General features: G+C 39.5%; 2 protein-coding genes across 8 annotated transcripts in view; both read right to left on the bottom strand.

The window, feature by feature from the left end:
* clcn3 (chloride channel 3) overlaps nt 1–19,283 on the bottom strand; it is a 44,858-nt gene extending 25,575 nt beyond the window's left edge. Inside the window, exons 1-2 of one of the 7 annotated variants that reach the window (XM_023282749.3) lie at nt 19,102–19,283; nt 11,928–12,109 (exon numbers count right to left, since the gene is read on the bottom strand). In XM_023282749.3, the coding sequence (XP_023138517.1) occupies nt 11,928–12,090 (163 nt within the window). In that variant the 5' untranslated portion in view covers nt 12,091–12,109; nt 19,102–19,283. Of the gene's footprint in view, nt 1–5,004; nt 5,296–7,295; nt 7,547–11,927; nt 12,110–19,101 lie in introns of those variants that run through there. The other 6 variants (XM_035954009.2, XM_023282752.3, XM_023282753.3 and 3 more) reach the window with 6 other exon arrangements.
* A 2,467-nt stretch (nt 19,284–21,750) lies between these two features.
* Nucleotides 21,751–25,178, bottom strand: nit1 (nitrilase 1). The gene is made up of 6 exons (XM_023282778.3): nt 24,981–25,178; nt 24,331–24,564; nt 23,787–23,890; nt 23,514–23,650; nt 22,923–23,048; nt 21,751–22,828 (listed from the first exon to the last, which is right to left on the bottom strand). The coding sequence occupies exons 1-6, from the start codon at nt 25,067–25,069 to the stop codon at nt 22,562–22,564; spliced, it is 957 nt and encodes a 318-aa protein (XP_023138546.1). The 5' UTR covers nt 25,070–25,178; the 3' UTR covers nt 21,751–22,561.
* Nucleotides 25,179–25,283: the final 105 nt, after the last annotated feature.

The raw sequence follows: 25,283 nt of genomic DNA, 5'->3' as shown, positions 1-25,283 counted from the left end.
GAAGTAAACACACAGTAAATAAAAATATGACAGCATCTAAAGTTGCCCAGAAACTGCTTGGGATTCAGAAGGTTCGGCGTAGAAACCAACTACATGTTGGTGCCAAGCTGCATGTCAATCTGGAACAATATGCAGAAAATGATTTCAACATGGTTTCATTTTGCGGAACTCAAACATGAAAAGTTGAAAGTGTGAATGCGGAAATGTGGGCAACAGTAATACCAGTTGGAGGACACAGCAGGGTTAACGCTGAACTAGAAAATCTTGCAGCTTTCCAAACATCAAACATACACATTCCAGTCCACAATGCATATTTCCTCTATGTCTTTAATCTCCTTTCGACAACTGCAACTGGGGGAGGGATACGCCTTTCAAACAAAGGTTTGTTCATAGCTGTTAAACCTCTATGACCTGCCTTAAACATTAAACCCTTAGTTGGTTCTGACCAGGGCCATTACACAGGTCATAAAATGGCATCAACACATCTGAACACTTTCCCATGGATTACTACTCTAAAACTGCCACACCATCCCCACATGACTGCCATGCAATAAGTCAGTTACGCAGCAAATCAGAAGCTGCACTGCATGAAATCGAATACAGTATATCTCAATTTAGAGTAAAGCTTTTGCTCACTAGCAAAAATCCATTCCAGCAACGAAGACGTAAGTCCAGGATAAAGCCTGTTTCCCAAAAACTTGAATGTAGGCCCTGATAGGGCCTTTGAAAGAGCTGCTCATTAGCTTATAACACTCGCTTTGATGTTTGATGGGATGTGGGAAAGAAATGAGTCAAAACCCTTTGGTGGGAATTTCAGAAAGAAACAGACAAAATGGTCAAGTGTGGCTTTCACCTGATCAGCAGATACATCTGTAAGAAGAAAGTGAATGCGATTCCTACTATAACTGTAGAGGAGTCATCAGCAGTACAGGATGTGGATAATATCATTCTCTATTTGGATTTCACAGTAATTTCGAGTCATCAAGTTTTATATTTGGACAGTAAGCATAACAGAGCGAGTGACTCAAAATACTAAAGACCTACAATCCTCTCGCGACGTGCAATGTCTCTACAATATATCTGTGTGTGCTCTGGTTTGTAGTTTATTGAGAAAAAAATTTAGGTTACTTATTTTAATGCTCTGAGGTTGGTTTTAGAAAAACATCCAATTGCTATAGCAATCACTGCTGACATACAACAATATTTGCTTTTTAGCTGACATTAGGAAGTATACAACGCTCATATCCTTGAGAAATCAAACTTTGTCGGCTCTGAAGTTCAAATTCCAAAGAATGGGAGTGCAGCATAATTTCATTTGCAGACTGCTTGGATATGTGTTTATAGATAATAGCAGCTGTGTGCCTACCTGTTCACCATGTTTTATGACCAGCAAGGTCAAGTGTCCAGGGCAGGGCGTAAAACATCTACTACTACAGCAGCAATTAGAGCATATTTGCTGTCTATGAAAATGCATCATATGTTTTACTCTCAAGTGACTAAATAACCTGTTACAGATTTAACACGACTTTCTAACTCACCACAACACCAAATAATGATACTACTGACAATTGTGAATCATTCTGTAATTAAATTATACTGCAGTTGGCCTAAACAAAGCTCAATCTGACACTTTTTCAGACAATTATCTGTGTTACCCATTAACTGAAGACAAAAAATATCCAAGCATCAGTGGGAGTACAGTCCCTCATGGGAAAAAAATGTGATGATTCATGGTCTAACTCATTAGAAAAGTGGATGAAACCTGACTAAAAAGCAGAATATTAAGCAGGAAAGATTGATACCACTATGCAGGCAGCCAAAACAGAAATACTGACCACAAACAGACCATAATGCAAACAATATAATGTGGTGACAGACATTAAATGTAGTATTTTGCAGTTTCAATAAAGATGCACCTTCAAGCCTAAAGTGCACATCAATCCATAAATGTCAGTCTTTGCAGACTATAGATGACGAGGATGAGACTACGTCTCTACATTGCAGAATGAAGAAAATAAAACAGTACTGATGATATAAAGCACACAAGCCTCTCCTGATGATGCTGTGTTATGAGGCACCCCTCAGTTAAATAAAGAGTCTGGAGCTCCGCGATGGTGACACCACAGAAAACAGAAACCACACCCGTCACCAGCATCATGCCTTGTTCGTTCAGCAGGAACACAGACAAAAGACACACTCCCAGACGTAAAAATAAGGCTTCGGTTTCACTCCCCTGTGCATCAGTACAGTGACACTGCGATTCTGTTCAGCTGCATCAGGGCAAAAAGCCACGTCAGTGCTCACACTGGCTGGCTGGCTGTCAGTAAAAACCCATCTCTAAATTAACTGTCTGATGCAGACATTTGGCATAACTATGATCAATAAAGTCAGAAATGACCATCAGCTAACTGTCTCTTGTGTGTGTACATGCAGTTGCAAGAAAATGTTTGACAACCATTTGAAATTACCATGATATCTGCAATAAATACTCAAAAATGTGGTCTGATCTTATGGCGCATGAAGCTGAAAAAGGCTACAAAAGCATTTCTGACAGCCTGAGTGTTCATCAATCCACAAGAAGACAAAGAGTTTAAAAAAAACAAACAGATGAGATACAGGACTGTGGGTGTCCTGCAAAGATCAAGTAGTAGGATAACAGTAAAAACGTGCCGGACTCTCTACAACTTGGTAATATCTTTTTTTATTTGTGTCACTATAATAAAAATACTGAATGAAACTGATGTTAATAGAAGGACAACACAAAGGAAACCGCAAAGAAAACACAGCAGCACATCTAAAACTGGAAAAGACCAACTTGTATTCCACCGAACCGCTAGAATAATGCTATGTGGACAGACATGACAAAAGTTGAACTTTTGAGCAAAGAAGCACAACATCATGCTCGAGGGGAAAATAGACAAAATGTAAAAAATTATCCCAAACAATGAAATGTGGTGCAGGGAGCATCGTGATTTGTGGCTCCTCAGTGGCTGGATGCCTTACCATCACTGAAGGATGATGAGCTCAAGTAAGGGCTGCTGCTGCTAAATAAGTAGTGAGGAAAGTGTTCAATAAATATATGAAAGGTGCGACTGTGTGTAAATACTTCATACATATTGTTTTTGTCTAGTCTGTAATCGTAATTCAGATCAGACCTCATTTTATGGGTAAACAATTAAAAAATCCTGGTGATTCCAAAGGGTTCCCAAAGTTTCTCTTGCAACAACAATCTAACCACCACTCCTACATTTCCATATATTAGGGCTCTGCTACTACTGCTGTGTACATATTGTCAGGGAGATGTGAATTCTGTACACACAACCATTATTTTGAGAACGCAAAAACGACTACAAATGCTCTAACAAGCATGCTGGGCCACTCTACATCGATGATACATCAAATACCACAGATTACTGTCATTTCATTACTTCTATGAGCTTTAAACCGCCAATGCTGTAAAGCAAGTGATAATGAGCAGTGTTGAAACAATGCCAAGTTAAGTCATAAGCGTATAACCGATATAACATAAAGAAGCTAGTAAAAATCTGCCATTGGACGTGTGTGAATCAAGCTCTGACTTCATTGTTTGTGTGTTCATGTCCACACAGTTACATGTAACAAAAAAATTATTTTTTTTTTTTGAAGTCCATTTGAAAGATTTAAAACACTGTTTGTGTGTCGATGAAAGACCGAAACAAAAGAAACTGATTTGTTAAATGCCCACATACGTGTGGACAAGGCCATAGAGGGCAGCTGGGTAGGATACTCTGGGTCAGCTGGGTTAGAACGGGGTTAGTCTGCTCAGCCATCATGTGATCAGCATCATAAACTGAACCCGACAGCATCATAACAGTCTTAAGGGCCCTGCTGTTGACCGAGGCCAGAATGCTGACCAGACTGGTGAATCCCTGCAGTCACACAAAAGGCTGACGGATAAACAGATCAAAGTGCAAAAAGGCTGTGGTCTAAAAAGCACACAACTTTATGCTGGAGCTGGTTCACTACATTTTTAGCAGTACACACACACCATGTGCATTTTGACCAGTTATTAAAGTGGGAAATTTGGCCAAAAAATTAATCTCAGTGTTATGACGATGACAAATAATACATGGGTGAATCTACCCAAAGGACTGAAGACTATGAAACTGTTCATCTGCAAGGAAGGAGGTAAGAAAATGTTCAAAGTAAAGACATCTCCAGACTGAACCTTTTGTATAAAGTGAATGTAGGCAGCAGTGGATATGTCCTAAACTCACTAGGGGACTTTTGTCTGTGCTCACTCACCGTAAAAATCTAACAAGGACGGGAGAAACCAAGAGGCACGCTCACACAACTGAGAGAAAAACTCCCTAAAGGCGACACAGGAACGACAAACATGGATACAGTACAAGAGCTTATGTTTGTCATAAAATAGCAAGCAGTAATCTGTCAGCAATCTGACCCTGAGGAGCCTGTTACATGTGATGTTAGATGACATCCTGAATCTCCCCAACAGGTGTCCTCACACTGCAGGAACACTGTGAAATGCTTCAAAAAAACCCAAAAGACAGTGTATATATGTGTGGAACCAGGAGCTTGTATGTGTCTTTCTGTGGGGAAATTAAAATGGATGCCCATGATGATCGCTTTAGTCACTGCTGCTTACAGGCCCCAGTTGAAGCCTTCACACTAAATCAACCCCTTCTTTATCTCATTATCTCTGCTTGACATGCACACACCGCCGGTTAATCATCAACGGACAGGTGAACAGTGAAACGACCTAGCCAGATAGCTGCTGTCGTTGGCGATGGCAGCTTCTAATCCACACTGGCTCTCCGGTTTCCATGCCTCGCCAACATCGGAGGAGGCAGCGTTGGCTTAACCTGCCCTGTGTCTGCCTGCCATATGGTTACATGCACTCACTGTACAAGAAGAAGCAGGTTGGCCTCTGCCATCACAGCAGCGTGAGGAAAGCAGGCAATCAGATGGACTAGGGGGAGAAAGAGAAGAGGGGACGTGGCGTACCTCTTCTAGGGATCTCCTGCAGGGGGATGGTGTCCCCTCCCCCATCGTAGGGCAAATAGGGGTCGGCTGCTGCGTCCTCCTCCTCCATGTTGACAGTTTAGACGAGGCTAAGCTAAGCTGCGCTAGGCTTTACTACGCTCTGCTCGCTGCGTGCTTCATTCGCTGGTGCCGCTGCCATGTTTACCAGAGGAAGACAAGTGGAGCTGTGTGAGGGAGGGAGTGTGTGTGTGTTTGAGCGGAAAAGTGTGTGTGTATGTGAGTGCACAGTCCTCTCTCTTTCTCCCTCCCCTCCCTGTTGTTCTTTGCTCGCTCTCCACTGCAGCAGCTGACTGTTAGAGCTGATGATGTCATCACACACACACACACTCACAGAAGGAAAGACGATCACACCAGGCCGGTCAGCCCTGCCTGCCTCGGTTGCTAGGGGAGATCAGTGAGCCCTGCCTGTACGGGACAGACCATAGGGCCGGGTCACAGGGGTGTATATACGTATGCTTGCCGGGGGTGAGCTCTAAAATGGAATGTTCCCATGATAAGCACTGCAGGGGAGTCAAATAAGGAGAATGGAAGAATGTTTTAATTGTTTAGTGTTCAAGGAGACAGACTGAGACACTTGTTGACAGGTGTGCTAATCAACAAATGTTATCATGATTTGGCAACTAATTTTATCAATTACTGGTGATCAATTAATTTTTCCAGGCAAAAAAGTCCAAAATTGCCAGATATGACAATTCTTAAATGTGAATGTTTCCTAACTTCTTTGTTCTATATAACAGCTAGCTAAATATCTTTTGTATCTTTTGGTTTTAGACGGCTGATTAGATAAAACAATAAAACAAGCACGTTAAATTGTCCTTATATATATATATATATATATATATATATATATATATATATATATATATATATATATATATATATATATATATATATATATATATATATATATATAATCAGCAAAGTAATAGCAGTTTAATCAATCCAAAAAGAAAATTGCAGGGTGCAAATAGGGTGCACCAGATCAGTTTTAAGATTAATGTGGCAAATTCAAATATACTGTTTTAATGCTCATTTTTATGTATTGCATTAGAAAAGTTTAATGGAACATTTGAGAAATTGTACGAAATTTTGCAAAAAAAAGTTTTTATGCTATCTTGACGTAGTTTTTGATTTGTTTGAAAAACTATTTTTTTGTAATCAGCTTTTTTTCCCCCATTTTTTCTGAGCCGCTGGCTCACTTGTGTAAAGTAGTCTTTACTGACACGTTCTGACAACACAGCTAATGGTAGCCTGCCTAAATCTCAATTATTTAGAAAAAATTTTAAGCAATTCATGTGATCACTTCAAATTTGCTTGGTAATTATGTGGAAACACGGTCAGTGGCTCTAGTTTGTTCATGCAAACCTAAAATTACATGTATTCAGTCACAACAGGTCACTGGCTAATGTTTTTCTGGACTGACTTACTGCTGAAGTTCCACAGTGATGTTATCTCATGCACAGTAAAAAAGATTCCAAGTGTGTCTAAATGCAAACAGGCACACATATTTTAAAACTGATGCTAAAACCACAAGTGTGGATTGATAGTTTTGCAAGAAACCTTAACTTGATATATTAAGAAGTCAAATCTGTGCACACAACCCAAAAAGTACAATCTTTTCTTCCGCAACATTCAGCCAAATTCACTTGAAATCGTAAACAAAAGAAGCTTCATGACAGCAGAAACATGAACTGACAAGTAACCAGGCTAGTTATTTGCCAGTATGCCTTTTCATTTTGCTTAACTTTTCAAACAGACTGCTGTCTTGTCTTCAGCATAAAAAGAGAAAATGAAATATTTTGGGGGGGAATGAAAGAGAAGCAGAAGCAAGAGAATGCAAGTCAAAGTCAGAATCACAGAGACAATCTAACATAGAAATACTTATTTAGTATGTAGACGTCTCACAACAACTGTGCGATCACCCAAAAATCACAGACGCCCGCTTTCTGTCTTACACAATCCTTGTTTTATGCTTCAAAATCCTCAGTCTCAGTGGCACCATATCGACTGCAGCTGGTTTCACAAGCAAAACCCAACAGGGATCACAGTCACTGTATCAACGGTGTTTTGTAAACTTGATATAATTGCGTGTTATGATATGAAACACAATAGGTAAGTCAGGTCAGGTCCTTCCTCACCCCTTGCAGATCCCAGGCTTATTCGGATTTCAGAGATTTCACCTGCAATAGTTTTGTTATTCATTCATGCTGTATAAAAATCCTTGTAAACGTCACACCTCCATGGACGCTTACCGTTTGGCAGGGCTCCTGTTGCTAACTAGCTCCACAGGTGATACCAGCCATAGCTGGTTACCTCCCTCCTCAAGAAGTCCCGGTGAGCACGTCAAACCAGGCAAAACCACAACAGGAAGTTGGGAGCAGAAAAAATCTCTCAAGATTTCACAAAATCTGTTTCAGTTCAACGACCAGGGTTCCTCAACAACAGCCTCGTCTGTATCTCCTGTACTTCTGCTAATCCAACAAAAAGTTTCACTCCATGAGACTCCAAGAGAATGAGCCAGCCCCTTGGTCACATTGCAGTCTTAACCCAGAGGAGGGCTTTACAAGGTTTTCTGTGAACCCACCCCTTATTGCTACGTATAAATAGCACAGAGAGGCACAGAGCGGCACAGACAGGCAGCACACCAACTTCAAGGAAACACATTCATCCAGAGATTTCCTGAAACACTCGCTCACACCGGCTGGCAGCCAAACTGGTTCATGGGAATCTTGTTGCAATTCTGTCACACACAAATCCAGACTGACGGGACAGGTAGCTGGAGCCCAGGCTAATGCAGTAGCACAAATGCAATTTGATCCAAAACATCAAAAAGGAAGGCAGAGCTCATTATTGCAGATTTCTTTTTCTCAATTTTTTTTTTAGAATACTTTCCTCCAATTCACTCTCTACTTGTAGCAGCAGTGACAGTATCAGTGGTGAAAGTTTAGGGTTACTCTGTGCTCTCAGCCTTTGTAGTTAACTGCTCAAAGGTCCAGTTTCAGAGTGAAAGAATAAGAGGCTAATCACCAAGAGGAGACTGGAGACACTGAAATGTAAGACAATCCTTCTTACATAAATGCACATACTGTACACAAACACAACCTCGACTAGCTCTGCAGACAAAGTGATGCAGCAAAGACAAAACAAACAGCACAAAAAAATATGAATTTTAATGCCCTTTGTGATCCAGGTCAGTGTCAACCTTCTGCAGATATGCTGTCACCTGTGTATACGCCAATCAACTAGTAACGATAAACGTCAAAACCAAAACGCCAAATATTGTAAAACATTCTACGCAGAATATGAATGTTGTTCTTTAAAAACACAAGAGCAGTGTATTAAGGCTGCTTGACTGTTTGTTTAATAAAATAGCAATACTATTGACTGATACATTGTCACTAATTTTTTTAAACTCCCAAATATCACTGTCATCCAGTTTTGGCTGAGTTAAAGTACAGAAGCTAATATGCTATATTGTACAAAACAACATGTTTACAATTTAACATCAGTATGCTAACATGTGGGAGGATCAACATTGCATATTAGCATCCAGTAAAAAATACGTATATTACCATTCTAAATCCTTCCTGTTGATATTTACTATTTGAACACCAAATTCCACAGGCAGGATTGAAAGGTATATTATCTTTATCAGAGCCAGAAACTGTAAAAATATATAGAGTCGTATTTTCTACTTTCCAACAATCTTTAAACTATTCATCTGTGACGTGGCTTTTTGTCTGAAAATGTGTTACATTTCATCAAAATTAGTCTTTTCTACATTTCCTAACCAGGTCAGTAAAACATAAAAAGCCTCTGCGGTTCTCAGTACAACCATGTAGCCGTGACTGACTGAGCTGCGAGAGGCACAATACAAAGATCTAAGGACTTTTTGACTGAACTGCAGGTTGTGTTTACACAAAAAGGAGAAAAGTATGGAAACAAATTAAAAATGTAAACAGTAAAATATCTATGTTATGTACAGTCACAATTGGTTCCAGTACTTCCTAGTGCACATAATAATTCCAGGATTTTAAAATTGTTTTTAAATAAATAAACCTTTGATAATAATTTATGCCATTATAGCTTTGTTAAATGGCATCAAATACGTTGGTTGTGCTGTGTACATAGAGGTGCAAGACTTTATATTGCACAACAATGAGCCCACAGTTAGTAAAAATGTGACGGGCAAAAAAATGCCCAGAAACTACTTAGTCTATCGAGCTAATAATGCTTAATAATAAAGCTGAAAGCTGCCGAATACCAACACTAATATGCTAACAACATTAGCATTGATCTTAAAAGTGACTTATGTATAGCTTAAAAAGCAGTGGACACACTTTTACGCAGGTCTTTGCCTTCTACTGCTATAAACGATAAGGTCCTGTCACTCCATTTATTCATTCACTCAGACTTGTTTTTGCTCATGTGTAATGAGCATTGACAGCTGAGCTAGCTGGACAGTGATCTTGTTCTATACAATCACACTTCTGTCAGCTGCACTGTGCACGGTCGCCTGTACAGTTTCAGCACAAGTCATTTATGTGTGCATCCTACTGAACAACATGACCACAGTCTGCTCTTTAATAATGAATAGGCTGAGTCTAGACTTAAAAGTTGTTGTATCACCATTATGATTTACTACAGTATACACTGTAGGGGGAACTCAGTCTGAGCAAACTGCCCTTTTTATTTTATTTTAAACTTGTAGTGCTCATCTATGTTGTTGCAGTTAGTAGCGGCCCTTTAGAAAAGGCATAAATGCCACAGAAAGATTTAAATCCATAAAATGGCTCGGCATCAGAGGGAAAAGTACTACATATACAGGTTCTGCTATTCAACATGTTAAAAGAGCTACAATCAGACTTTACATGTAATACATAAAAGGAAGAGGTATAACAAAGTCGCAGGAAAAGGTCTATGTTCTCTAGAAGCAACGGGTTCATTTCAGTTTCACCACAGTCTGTCAAACAAATGTGTATTTATGTTATTATTGTGTACTGTGTCCTTATTCAAATCTATCTGCAATCCAAGAACTTAATCAAATAAAAGCAGTTGATCCTAATTATCCAATTTAAACGGGAAGAAAACAACCTTTTTGCTAGGACACTTATAAACAGAGTTTAAACTGAATTTAGTGTATTTATCCCTTGCATAAACACACTTATTTGCCTCCTTTAGTTCTCTTTCTTCACTCAGACAGCAGCAAATTTTCAGTGTAGAGGTATTCTAATTAAATACAAGTCGTTCTTATTTGAAGAGCTGAGCTCAGCCGACACCTTTGACACAATCCTCAGCATGTGCATTTTCTGTTTGATCAGCTGTGAGTCAACGCTAAAAAAGGGGGGAAACAAGAGAGGAATTGGCATATTTACTCAGACTAGGAAGAACAAACAGGATGCAACGGATCGGATGTTGATGGGACAGAAATATCAGTTAGCACGCTACTGAGCCACTGAACGAATGAGAAACAGGTGACTTCATTCTGCGCTGAAATGATAAGTGTGACTACAGTTACGTGACCTGGCAGCCTCACAAACAGGAGCACAGCAGTAAAACTATGAATGAGGTATTGACTGTAGTTTATCATCTAATCCAACAAAAAAAACTGTCAGTCCAACGTACTCTTATAATAAACTTGTAGTGTCTCATTTGTACACAATACTCTACCTAAGCTGTTCTATTTTTATCCCGCAATTTATCATTGCACAAAAACCAGGCTCTGCCACGTGTCTGTATTTTTACTAACACCTATGTTTCACAGCTACTTGACAGGAAAATCCACACAATTCAAAACACAAAATAGAGGAGAAACAAAGACCAAGGCCAAAGCACGCACAAAAGTGTTAATGACGCCACAAAACAGACCGCAGGAAACAGGAAGACAGAACATTAAAGAGGTGGTCAGGTCAAGATCATTGACATGAACAGGATAGCAAAATAAAGGAGGGGAGAAGCAGGCAAAACTATTAAACATTAATTACTATAAGACAAGTAAGATGTGCAAGACAAAAAAAAAAAAAAACGATTGTAGAAGAAAAACTTAAATAATAAAAAAAATACTGGGATCCTTAGAGAATCTTACAAATGGTTACAAAGCAATTAATAATTAATTGATGTTTAGACAATACAAAGATCAAATTCCAAATTGATAATGAATAAAATACAGATATATTACCAAAAATAGGGAATATTTTTTTAAAATCAATTTGATAATGTATCTCAATTCATAATAATAAAAAAAAGCTTTTCAATCGAAAAAAAATTGCCAATTTTTAGCTTTTGTTGCCATTTTTTATTCCCTAAATGAACTTCTTAGTGCTACTGAGTGAATTAATTACTTGAGATGTGGTTGCATACTTAGATATTCTTATGAGCTGATTACAAGGAAGTGACAGTAAATAATTCCTTTATTTTTAAACATTAGTTAACATGAAAATAACCATTTGTGAGGTTCTGTGGATCAAAACGGGAGCCTGAATGTGATGCTGGATGGATGGTCAGGCAGAAAGTTTCTCCACAGAGTAACAAGACAACATATAGAGCAGTTGATGGTTGTGGATCTACATGAGGAGGCACACGACAGCGGCACACATGAGCGCACACACACTTCTCGGCTTCAGCAGCGAGCTGACTCACAACCGCAGCATTTCTCTGCTTTGTTTGGCCAACAGTGAACCAGAAGATAAACTCCATTCTGGATCTGACGAGGGCTGCAACAGAAAGGTTGGGGCACGATGGGAAGCTCACTGAGAGTTCAAGGAAAGGTTGGAGTTTGAGGGTCATCAAGCCTGGGACATGAAGGGGGGAAGCTCAAGACGTCCAGACTTTGACAAATCAAACTGGTGGGGGTGAAGAATTTGGAGGTTTCCCAAACTCCCTACCTGGGGAGGCAGCATCCCCATCCAGCAGGTTGTCGTCCTCGGTGGTGTGGAAGTCCATGATGACGCCGGCTCCATCCAGCAGCTCCTCGTCGCTGCTCGCGCTGGCGATGCTGTTGTAGCTGTTCCTGCAGTAGCCTCTGTGGTACAGCTGCTCCGACTCCATTTAGCAATGCGCCGGTACCCTGGATGATAAGGAGGGAGGGAGGAAGGGGAGTGGTGGAGATATACATACTGTGTTGTGAGGAGGCTAGATTACAGAGTCTACAAGGTGAAGTGGTCTATCAGCTACACAGATGAGCAGGGAGGGTTGTTAATGTGCATACTGACTCATAGGTAAACAGCAAAGACAGGAGAGCACACAACAGGTCAGACGCACACATATATATATAGTCCAACAAACTCAATTTTGTTGTCAGTTAAACAGACAACTGACACAACCAGGAGAAAGATCTCAGCTCAGCTTACACTTCAGCACAAACAAGAAAATGGACAAATACAAGCTACAGCTAATGCTGTGGTTACATTCATTTATTTCATCCATCTTTTACATTTCTGTAAAGTCAAAGTAGCCTGTAAATCCACAGGGAAATGGAAACGGCAAAGACACGCAAGAAGTGCCCCCAAAGACTTCAGAGAGTGTGTTCTTATATATGTCACAGAATTTACCCTTTCCTCCATCTTTCTCCATATGTGCAGTTTTTTCTTTTTTCCCAAACCCAGAAACTCCATCAACTCAATTTCTCTTAATTTAGTATATTACAGTCAAGTAAAATGACGGCCTGGGCGATAAAACACCAGCGACAGACACTGGATAGACACATCAATTAGAATAACAAAAATGTGTGACAGAATGTTTGATAGTTTAACTTAAATTCTTGGATGCAAACCACCATGAAAGCACATAAAGTTCCGCTGCATGAACAAACCCCAAGCGCGATCCATCCCCAGTTCATAAAAAGAGCACCCTATCATTGTACAATATAGACTCTTTCCCTTTCTGTTGCTCCACTCATGGCTGCCATGCAGGACTCCCAAGGTGTGATAGTCGTAGAACGTTTTTGCCATTTTTGTACACTAAATAATGAAAGACATTTAACTTTCATTTTTCTTTTTTTCATGCTTTATGGGATTATAACTTTGTCACACAGCATAAAAGACATTTCTGGCTATAGTTGTGTTATATCCACAGAGGTGCAGCATTTTATATATACAGTGAGTCTGGAGGGTTAAAATAAAGCCACTGGTTTAACAGGGTAGATGTGTCTACGACTGAGCAACTGCAGTTTAGTTGACTTCCTTTTGGTAACACTGCATATAAATGAGAATGAACCTTTCCAACCTTTATTTCCATTTCTGTTTCTGTATTTGTTTCTTCCCTTTAGACAATACTCACAATTTTAAATCAAGATATTTGGTACGGAGTACGTAACAAATCAAAATCATTTCATTTCTGCAAAGTACAGAGAAGTATTTATAGAGTGAGGGATTAAAATGACACATGGACATCCGCTCTACAATGAGAGGATGATTACGATAATATTCCTGCAGCATCAACACATACCACATCTCCAGCTCTCAAACCACGCCCCCCTGTGGAGCAACCTGGAAACTACAGCACAATCTGAAGCAACAAACGTGACCAGTGGCATAACAGACGTGACCTAAAACGATCCTCACCAGGCAGCACACAATGACAGCCCAAAGACGTCTGAAAATTAAAGATAACCTGGAGATATTTATGGGAGCATCAGCCGCAAGACACGATGAGTCACAAAGTAATAATGAAGAGGAGAGACAGGGAGTTCAGTAGGGAGACTTTTAACGTGTTGCTGTGGCCTCACTGATTTTCATTAACCCCTCAGAGGATGACAGGCGACTCCACATTTGTCCAATATCTCAGCACCCTCCATGTCTGTCCTGAAGTAGTTTGATTCTCTACACTGTCTTTAAAGATTATTTTTTTGGCAGAGAATTAAAGGAAATGTGGGGAAATAGAGCAGTGGAATGACATGCAGTAAAGGTCTGGTCCATCAATGAATCAACCCAGAGGCTCAGTGCCGAAGGCATTTGCACCCGTGTCACATGGACACTAACAAATTGGCTATCGGGTCGCCCCACGCTTTTTATGTTTTATTTTATCTTGATTTTTCTTTGCTGCAAAGTGCCGGGGACCTTTAAAGTGACATTCAGAAAAGGCAACAATGACACAAAGTGAAGAAGAGAAAAAGTAGGAGTCAGCTTAATTGATTTAGCAAGCAGATTTCTCCAAAAGTGTGAAGCGTGCTTCCCCAAGCAAATCATCTTTTTATCCACTGAACAAAACTTCTTTATGTTTCCCATACAAGGATTGATTTTAACATGCAAAACAAACGAATGCAGAAAACTGATGTCACTGGGCTAAAACTGTCAAACATTTTCAGCCACATACATGAAGAAACAGTAGGTGTGATGGGGGTACGGCAGGAAGTACAACATGCTTAATCAGCTCTGATTGTGCAGTTGATTTCTTGCAGCAAAAGAAGGTAATTAATTTTCCCAGCACTGTTTTTTCACACTTTTGTACATTTCACTCCTTGTATCTTGTTAGTTACAGTCAAAGAGATGCAAAAATCTTGACTGCAACCATCAATTTTCCTCCAGTTTTTTTGGTGTATTTAGTTGAGCTGGGCTAGAAAACTCTTTAGTTCACAAGAAAAATCAAAGTCAGCACAACTATTTTTTTCTTCCTCTTGCATGTCAGAGCACATTTTCATAGAAACGAACCCTTTTCCCTTCCTCTCCTTTTTACAAATGATTTATTGGCATTTTTATTTTTATTGGGTACAACCCCATAGATGCAAATTAGAAACAAGAGGAAAGAAGAGGAAATCAAATCAAGATTGTTGCAATTATGTGGTACACACCATAATCATTTGTCCATCAGGATATGTGTAAATTTGAACCACTCTCAGCTTGTGGAGGCCTTAGAGTCATGGTTAGTGATACAAACATGTTTTCGAGGTTTAGTTAATAGCAAACAGGGCATATGGGTTCTGTAAAGCGTCTTGAGACAATCTGACCTGTAATTGGCGCTATATAAATAAAATTGAACTGAATTATCCTCTCATGACTCCAATTATAGACAAAAAATTGCACAAATAGAATTGAAAAATGCCACAAACAGCTATAACAGGATTCTACATTTAATAAGCTTCTTTTTTCATTTTAAAGAGACAAATCAACTTTTAGATTTACTTGCTGGATTTTTGAAGCAACTACCAATCATCTCTAATGAGAGTTTAACAAGTAACACAACCATTACATGAACCAATTTCACTGTTTTACACGAACATATACCAACATTCTTATAAGGACCTCTCACGTTAGTGTTTCAACATGTGTGCAAACAGAGTGTTAGTAATTGCATCGCTGGTTCTAAACTACTTCAAACTTGAGATTATGAAGGCCAAATTACTGACCATTACATTTCAAAAATGGCTTCAAACAGTGTTGACATGATGTGTTGTAGCGAAAATCACTCATCTCTACCAAATAAACGCTGACACTTGTTATGGCAGCGATAATGCACCCCAACCTGAGCTGTCCCAACCCAAAGCCTTCTGCAAACCCCAACAGTGAAACTGTGCAGCAGTAATCCACACTCTACAATATGAGGCAAAGAGGAAAGAGAGATTTCCCTGAGCCAACAATCACACTCATTCACTAGACAGGACTTCCCTTTGAGCTATATCAAATCAGCATGGCCAGGAAATTCAATTCAGCTTGTTTGCAGAGCCAACCCTGAGGCAGAGATCTTCTAGGTGCTTTTTGACCTCTAGTTAAATGAAGAATGGTCACATTTTACTGAACTTTCTTCCCTTTCTTCAGCTATTTTGCTTGGATTCAAACTAAGCTTTTGTGGTAATTCTGAGATTTAAAAGAAACACATACTTTAACACATTAGGGATGCTTACAAATTAGAGACATAAACTAAAAAGCATGCTAAAGATGTGCATTTATCTTTTTACTCAGAAGGATCTAATATCAGACCAACTGTGCTGCTGTGGACTGCTTTAATTAAGTTGTCAATTTTTCTTCTATTCCTCTCTGCTGGTGAAACTTGATAGCTGTAATTACGACAGTCTGCAGAGTACTTGTTCATGTTTCCCCTCGTTCTCTGCAACAGAAATCAAAACAGTAATTATGCCAGAGAGACTGGATTGTGTTGATAATTGAGGAGCTACGACCCAACGAGTCAGATTTCCTCTCGCCGTTGGAGAATGTGGATAACTAAGGTGGGGGATGAGCGTGTGTGACGCCCGATAACGGCAGCATAATCAGCAGCGAGCGAACAAAATGTTGCAGGTTCTGCTGATGTTATACAACTAACTGAGCAGCGAGGGTCTTTATCTTCCTCCGGCTGGTCACTATGGAGGTGTTGCCCAGGCGACTGTTGCCGAGACATGACTCAGCGTTTTGCCCTCCCTCTAACCGACAGGCTCACACCTCCTCCATAGATGGGGCTGATACCTTGTCACGCATATCCTTCAAAAGACAGCAGCCAGTCGATATATGGATCGCTATGTAGCAAAACATCCCATGTACAGCAGATCTCACACAGCATGGAGCTTTCATTCATCACAGTTAGCAGCACTTCAACAACATGGAGCCAGAAGCACCGACTGTTTTACTGACACTAACTGAAGTTATGAAGTCAAACAGCGAGGAAACAATACTTGCACATATAGTTTATGGAGGAAAATATGCCAATTTCATGAATGCAACAAGGAAGTCTCCCCACATATAACAATCATTATGCAATTCCTGAATTAATTTCAAAAATATATTACATGTTTAGATTTAGTATGCATATATGTGCTTTATGCTTGCATGAATCTTAGAATCTGTGAGGGAACGTGACCTGCCGTGCAAATCATTTAAATCGCCGGTCATTCAAATTCTATTACCAGTCAATAAATGCTGCTGTTTCAAGAGGCATTTCTGTCCTGGCCTAACTGAAGCAACACATGATATTTCTAGTTACAAATTCATTCTAAAAAAATTTATCATGCATGTTCTATCTGACATACAGGTAAAGTAGAAGAATTACAACCAGTTATGTAATCCTTTGGTGTGTGAATACTACCTACGAGGGTGTATCGGCTGTCAGTTTCGCTCAGCCCATGCCAGTCTGAGAATATTACTTCACTTGGCAGGCAGTGAATTTGTGAAATCTGGAATATCCATTGTGATAGTATAATAATTTCTTAAGTATCTCAATTTTCTGTCATTTTATACTATTGATCAGTCAGTAGAAGCAAGATTCACTTCAAACCAGTTGTCGTTTTTGTTGCTGAGACGTACAAGGAAGTGAAAGCCAAGACAATGATTTAGCAACTTTCAACAGTTGTTATCTTCGCTGGCTTGTGTAATCTGACCTTCTACATACCGACAAACTACAACTAAGCAAGAAACTGTTGCCGATCTTACAGACTGCATTATATGTGACATGAAAAGGAAGAAACAGGGAAAGCAAATCAAATAAGGAGTTGCAGTGCCTTTGATCTGACCTGTCTGGAGCCGCCAGGTAGAAAAAGTAAAACAGACAGAGATTCTGCTTTGACAAACTGTTTGCTAATCATAAATCGCAAACGTAAAACAGCATACCTGAACACAGAAGGACAGGAGAAGAGCAGGAAATAATTAACTTGACTTTATGTTTAACACTCAAGACTACTGGTAATGTTAACAGTTTATGGACATTTTATACAGAAAACAGCCAAGTGTTCAATCAAGAGATTCTTCAACTGAGTTAAAATCTATAAATTACTAGAAGCATTACTCCACTATTCTGTGTTGTCACAAAATTAAATAGGGTGCAAAGAAATTCTTGGCAATTAAATAATACTCATTTAATCATGTAGCGATTGTAATGTCGTTATAAAATATCATTGCAAATTGAATATTTTGGGACAAGACATGATGAAACTGTCTTTTAAGTTGATTTCACGCCGAAGAAATCACATTATAGTTTACGTAGTTAATGTCAGTGGACACATGATGACAGAGACAACCGACACTGATAATTTACTGTAAAAAAAAAACAGGTAGCTAATTATCTGTATCTAGCTGAATTGTTAGTATTAGAAAAAAATAGGACTGCAGTGAACACTTATTTTCTTTACTGACTGGTAACTGATTAAAAGTAGTGAAAAGTGCCCAAATTTACACAAAAAGCAGCAAATATTCACTTTCGAAAAGCTGTAATCTGTGAATTTTTGGTGCTTATGCTTGAAAACGGACAAAACTAATTAATCAATCATGAAATAAGTTGCTGTTCATCAATGAACCCATTACTCAGTTGATCATATCAGCTCTACAATAAATGTCAGTGGAACTTCCTGATCATGTTGAACCACTTTCAGTCCTTTGTAGCCAGACTTCATGACTCAATAAGAAAAATCTGCCTGACTGATTTAAATGCAGTGTCATTTTGCACAAGAAAGACTGATATAAGAGTGAGTGCATCCTGCAGCCAAACTTTTTGAACTCTGTGGCTTGCCAGTCAGTGTCTTCTACAGTAAGTTTAATGCTCCTACAGGTGTAATATGGGTGTAAAACGAGAAAAAAGCATCTAATCTAACCAAGTGGTTTTCTAACAAAGTACTGCAAGCACAAGAATGATGTTTTCTCAGTGCTAATGCTGAAAACCAACCGTGACACAGCCAGCAGTGAGTCCTTTCTAGCAGCCACACGCTGAGCAGTGAGCGGTGCATTCACGTTATATCTGCATTACATGCTAAAAATGTCCGGAAAAAAAGCCACAGCAACAGGGACTGTAACGTTTAGCAGTCTGGACTGTGCAGCTGCACTTTCCCCCAGCTGCAGCCGAGGGCCTAAGTCCACGAAATGATCCACAAAATCCACTCAAGACACAAGCTAATCGTGAATTTTCCACTCTATTCACACAAACACCGAGCAGGTTAGCCTCCACGGCTAAGCTAGCAAACTAGCTAGCACCTGTTCGGCGGCGAGAAGAATCAACCTGAGTTCACAACATTTGGTAGCGACAGGAGAAAGGAAGGATGGATGTAAGGATGGATGGATGGATGGCCTCGGATGGTGAAATCTCCATTCAAACACACTCAGCTAAGCTTCACATCAGCAGCCGCGACACACAAACGGAGCCACGTACCTTCCTGATGCCTCGATTCCAGCTCGGACACAACAATTCATCGTTTTCCCGAGTTGAAGCTACGATTCGGTTTCCTACACGGTGGGATTTGACATTCTCCTCATCATGATGGTGTTTTCTTTTTTCAGTCCTATTCCTGTGTCAGTGACGTTCACTTCCTGTACCATCCTACCAGCAGCAGCAGCTCCCTCCCACATAGTAAAACAGCCTGGAAAGAGAAACAGCTGATCAATTATTCATCCTCTCACTGCAGTCAGACTGCTGGAGGAGGAAAGACAATGGAGTCACTACCTAGAAATTACCAGAAGTATCATTGTACTCGCTGTACTGTGTTGTGCTGGAACAGCTGGTTAAAAAAAATCAATTAGGATGCATACAAAATTCACTGACTATTAATCCTGCAAAACACCAGTTGCAGCTTTTACATAATGCAGCTTCATAAAATCAAGTCAAGCCTGTATATAGCACGTTTGAAAACAATCTAAGTTAACCAGATGTGCTGTTAAAAGACATGCACGACAAAAACATGCGTCTAGGATAACTTGTAAGTTGCAAGCCAAATATAAACACAGCATGCAAATAGTCTTCTTTTGTAGAGACCAAGTTAAAAATCTGTTTGAAAAAGGCTAAATTTAGTCAGCTGTGCACAAAAAAAACTTTTTGTTCTGTCGAAGTGGTGACAACTTCTCAACCACAGAGTTAGGTTGAGACCAACCACTAAAAACAACCAAAAGCCACTAAAATGCCTAGTTGGGTGTGTCAGAAATGTGTGTTTTTTTTAGTATACATTTTATATTGTGTGATATTTATGACCATTTTTATTTATTTTTTTGTTCTATTTAAACTTGCACTGTTTTCTTTTAAGACTGCACTTAATTTCATTGCACAGGTTGCAACGATAATATAGATACTGAATTGAACTGAACTGAAAATATGTACATCTTGACGTGTTTCTTTAAAATCTCAGTGGACCATTTTCTTGTAAGAGGAAGGCTATTTGCAATACGCGATCTGCCTTACTCATTAATCTCGATCGTGGCACAGTGAACAGCAGTTCTGGGGATCTAAGAGGCCCAGAGGTAGACACAGAGCAGAGAAGTGCTGAAAATGAACCAGGTGCCAACTCATGTATGACTTTATCCACTAATCTATTTTATTAGGTTGTCAGGTCAGGTTGTAGAGGCAACGGCCTAAGTAGCATTCCAGACATCCCTCTTCCCAGCAATGTTTCCCAGTTCAAGTCCCTGGGGATTCCAAGGTATTCCCAGGCCAGGTGAGGTATGTAATCCTTCCAGCCACTTCTGGGTCTACCTCAGGCTCTCCTCCCATTTGGATGTACACTACCTGTCAAAAGTTTGGACACACCTTCTCATTCAATGGTTTTTAATTATTTTGTACATTGCAGATAAATACTGAAGACATCAAAACTATAAAAGAATACATATGGAACTATGTCGTAAACAAAAAAAAAGGTGTTTATCTTCAGTACTAATCTACAATGTAGAAAATAATACAAATAAATAAAAATAAAAGCATTGAATGAGAAGGTGTGTCCAAACTTTTGACTGGTAGTTTACCTAAAAAAACCTCCAAAGGAAAGCGCCCGGGAAGCATACTAATCGGAAACCACCTCAGCTGGCTTCTTTCACCACTAAGCAGCAGCGTCTCTATTTCTCCACAAAAAAGTGCAATTAAGACAAAAAAAAAATAAAACTAAAAAAGAGAATAGTAGTCATAATTATTCAAGGGGTCAATAATAAATTTTACATGTAAAGCATAAACTGGAAACTGATGACTAAAGAAAATGAAACATGACTGAAACCAATTTTTGATTAAATAATTTGTATTTGGTTTGGTCACTTTGCTTAAAATCCTTAAATAACAGCACTTCTAACATTGCTGCAACAGTTTGTGGAAATAGCAATACTTGGAATAAAGTGTACAACAGAACTGAGTCTAGCACTGTGCAACATCGCTTTACTATGAAGAGATAAGATAAAAAAAACCTGGGATTTCCAATTAAACTAACTGCATAAGCATGGTCTTAAAATGAGTTGTGAACACTGGAACTTTCTCAGTTCTGGACTTATCAGTTATGTCTGTCTGCTTATCCGTATTATGGCTCCACATGGAAAAGAATTACCAGAGGATGTGAGAACAGAGAGAAAGGGATACAGGAGGATTGGCGATCAACTAAAATAAATAAATCAGTGGAAACACAGCTGCAGCAGTGATCAGGAGGTACAGACTGAGCCATAGTACCGATAATCAGCGCTACCGTGGTCCTCCTGAAATGGCGCCACAAACTGCACTTCATGTACAATCTAGCTCTGAAAAACGGAAGGGCAAGTGCTTCAGACATGACACAGAAGTTATCAGTGGAAATCGGGGTTTCTGTAACGGCTCAGACAGTACAGAGGAAGTTGTGTAACATGAACTTCTATGGACGGCATTCAGAAAGGAAAACCTTTGCTTGCCCTTCAGCACAAAAAAGTGAAAACTACAACCTGGCCAAGTCTGTTGCCTGACTTTAACAGAATACATTTGGTGTATTTTATAGAGAAAGATAGAGAAAGGTAGGGCAACACAACACATGAAACCCACATGAAATCAGAGGAAAAAAAGTGAACAAGAAGATGAGCCAAAAGATGCATTATTAGATTTTTGTGTTTATCTTATAGTCTTTCTGCACAGTAGTATGTAATTTAATTAATGGAAAATCTTACAGGTACATTGGTTCACAACCCTTCAATATGACGTATTGATTTATAATTAGTAATACACCTAGAACAAAATGTTTTACTTCAAGTCTTTGTCATTTCCTCCAGTTTCCTCCGTTCTAACTGTCCAATAGTACCATCTATTGATCGGTGTGAGTAAGATCATTTACAGGCTCTTTTGGGACGACTTGAGCTGGAAATCTGAGCTCATTTCCTTGACTAATGAGCCGATAAAAGGCTGTGGAAATTAAATTATCTCCTGCAGTGATGACAGTATGACTCAAAATTTAAAAAATAGGCTACAGCTGAGGTTTTTTTCCCTCAGCCACCATCACAAGCAGTGACCTGCAGTTCTACTTGAATCTCTTCTGGAGCAGAACAACTGCTTCATGTTGGAACATTTCCAATATTTATTGATTATTAATTTGACAAGAAGGCATGCTTCTTTCTTCACAGTAAACTAATATTTTTATTATCTTAGCCTGGAGTCTCTGTTATTTTGAAGATTATTTTCTGGCATTTTGCCCTAAAGATCGGTGTTTCTGATCTGACAAGCTAAAGGTGATTTCTCCTTTGACAAATTCTGTTTGTAAATCCATCTTCATTAATTCACTACCTCATTCAGCTTGTCTCCTCTGCAAGACAGTAATTAAAGACAACATCTTGTTTAGTTTGTGTCACGCTGTATTCCTCCCAGCTAATGTGTTTTTTTGTGATGCAAAGCTTTAACTTCATCATGCTCAGGTTTGAGCCAAACTGTGGTAGAAAGCAGTGTCTCTGCGGTGCTGTTGGACCGGCATGTTCCTCCTGGTTCTGCTAATTTTCTCCAGGTCGACCTCCACCAGCACCATGCCAGGCCTCTCCCCTCCACAGTCACTCAGCACTTCCCCCCATGGGTCCACTGCCAGGGCGTGGCCGTATGACGAGCGCTTCTCATGGTGCTGGCCGACCTGCGCCGCTGCCAGGACAAAGCACTGGGTCTCGATTGCCCGTGCGCGGAGCAACACCTGAGAATAAATGCATTTTAAGTGCATTACTATAGAAATTCAAGTTTACAGCTTATGGTAATGTAATATTGTTGTCCACACTGACTCATCGCACCTCCCAGTGAGCAGCTCCTGTTGCTACAGTGAAAGCTGACGGGTATGTCAGGATCTCGGCTCCATGCCTTTGCAGAGCGAGTGATAACTCAGGGAATCTTAGATCGTAGCAGATGCCCAAGCCGACCTGTAATAAAAAACATCAGAAAACATCAAAGGTTCTTTATTGTCATTGTTCTAAAAACAACGAGACGCACAGCATCTCCAGCACTGCAACAAATAAGCTGCAATAAAATAAATACACAGGCTTTCAGAAATAAAATAAAATAAATTAAGCGCTCAGAAAAATAGAAATCTAAAATGCTAAAAATAACAATACTTTTCCAGAGCATATTGTATATGTGAGTCAGTCGCAGTGCAGTTCTATTAACAATAAAAGGGTCAGTAGAAACACAGAGGATGTCAAAAATCCTTACTGTGAAGCTACTTTATCAATACCCACAGAAGATCAGAAACATGGCTAGAAAAGTCCTCTCCATAGACAAATACAGCTGCATACTGATGAACATTGTAATTGTAATCCTCTGGTTTTGACTCCTTGAATACACTGCATTTAACAGATAACTTTTTATAATATCTTATGAAATGACACCTTGCCGATTGGAGTTTGGACTGGGGGCATGAGGGAGGGTCCAGGGATGGTGAAGGCACTTTCTTTGAGCGATACCCCTTTTTCAGGCAGTTCCACATCAAACAAGTGGGACTTCCTGTACACTGAAACGATGTCACCTGGAGGTATAAAGACAGTGTGTCACTGTGAATACTGAGTAATGTGTGTACCAAAAGAAAAAAATTGATTCAGCCTTGAAAAGCCTTTAATAAATTTGAGAATGAATTTGGACCGTTTCAATTCAGTGGACACTACCTTTATCATTAATTATGATGTGACTATTGAAGATTCGTCGGTCAGTCTCCCAGTCATGTCCTCGTTCATGAAATCCTCCCAGAGACAGCCACACGTCCAACTTTCTGATACAAACAGGGGTTAAAATGCATACAGAAATTCTAAGCAAGATACAATTAATCCTTTTTTGAAATCTCATTTACAATTTTGCTATGACACCACTAAGTTTTAATGAAATAATTTAGAATTGTCTAATAGTAGTTTATCCTGCTTTCTGCCAACAACCTACTGCAAAATAGCTTGCAAGACTGAACAAATTTTTTAAGCTAATCTGGCAAAGCACAGTTGGTTGAGATCAACCTCTGCTCAAATAAACACTACATCTCTCAAAAAGACACACATAAATACAGTAATGCAGCCACCATATAAAATGCGCCTTCTATAAACAAAAGTTGCTGTCAAAATGTTCATCTTTCCATATGTTTCACTATTGGTGTTGGACATTATACTACCTTTTACAACATTTCAAAAATATTCCTTAGAACTGAGACAGAAACTTGTCTACCTGGCCAGCTGAGTGTATCTTGACATTGTGTCTCCTGTCAGGCTCTCTGACAGTGACAGTGTCTCCTCTCTGCTGGATCCAATGTAGTCAAAGGCCTCAGGCAGGAAGACCATGGCGGCCCCTCGCTCCTTGGCTTCCTCCACCAGCTGCTTACAGACAGAGAAGTTGGCCTCTTTGTCCGGAGTAGCTGTCAGCTGACAGACTGCAGCCAGCGGGTGAGAAGAGCTGGACATCCTGAGAGAAGAGAGAAATTGTTATTAATTTCAGTGCGCAGAAGCTGCAGGACAAAGAAACATATCAGGTCAACCATAGTTGATTATTAACTGCACTAGTTGCTCTGCTGTAAACGTATTGGATTAAAGTGTACAACTTTGCACTCTTGGAGATCTTTCTGAGATTTAGACATTTAAATCATGTAATTCAAATGTAATGTCTGACATAAAATCACCACAAATCTGTCAGTATTATATTTAATGTCACTGTACCAAGTGTTGATAATTACATAAAAAGGCACTTTTTAGTAGACATCATATTAACTGTACAAATTCATTTAAATAACACAATACACTTGCTGATTTTTAGAATAAACTCAAAGGTACAGCTAGCTATAACCTGTAAAACACATTCTCTTGTTACAATGATAAACATACCTGTTTTGCAGCTTGATCTTTTGTCTGAAAGCTGGGAGAAGAGCCAGATTTTTTGCAGCTGATCCCACAATGCACCTGATGGTGAACATTGGTCCCAGACAAAGTTACCTTCTCTCTTTAATCCATGTTAGTATCATATTAACGATTGGTTCAGTGTTCTGCTCAGTCCTTCACAACAGGAAACACAGGCTTTATTCTTCTTCTGTGCTGATAATTAGTGGCTACAAACCAGGAAGTAGTACACCACCTCCACCTACTGGACAGTATTTATATTTGCGTTATTGGCAAGGCGCAGTTTTCAAA

The sequence above is a fragment of the Amphiprion ocellaris genome, chromosome 23, assembly GCF_022539595.1.
Source record: "Amphiprion ocellaris isolate individual 3 ecotype Okinawa chromosome 23, ASM2253959v1, whole genome shotgun sequence".
Classification (NCBI taxonomy): Eukaryota; Metazoa; Chordata; class Actinopteri; family Pomacentridae; genus Amphiprion; species Amphiprion ocellaris.
The sequence above is the reverse complement of the archived record's forward strand: the minus strand, read 5'-3'. Positions and strand labels throughout refer to the sequence as shown.

Bases quoted from the DNA above. Each gene is read 5' to 3' on its own strand.
- nit1 (XM_023282778.3), bottom strand. From the start codon at position 25,069: ATGTTCACCATCAGGTGCATTGTGGGATCAGCTGCAAAAAATCTGGCT. The intron at 24,565-24,980 runs GTATGTTTATCA...CTCTTCTCTCAG, and splicing joins AAGATCAAGCTGCAAAACAG to GATGTCCAGCTCTTCTCACC. The intron at 23,891-24,330 runs GTAGACAAGTTT...TGTTTGTATCAG, and splicing joins AGATACACTCAGCTGGCCAG to AAAGTTGGACGTGTGGCTGT.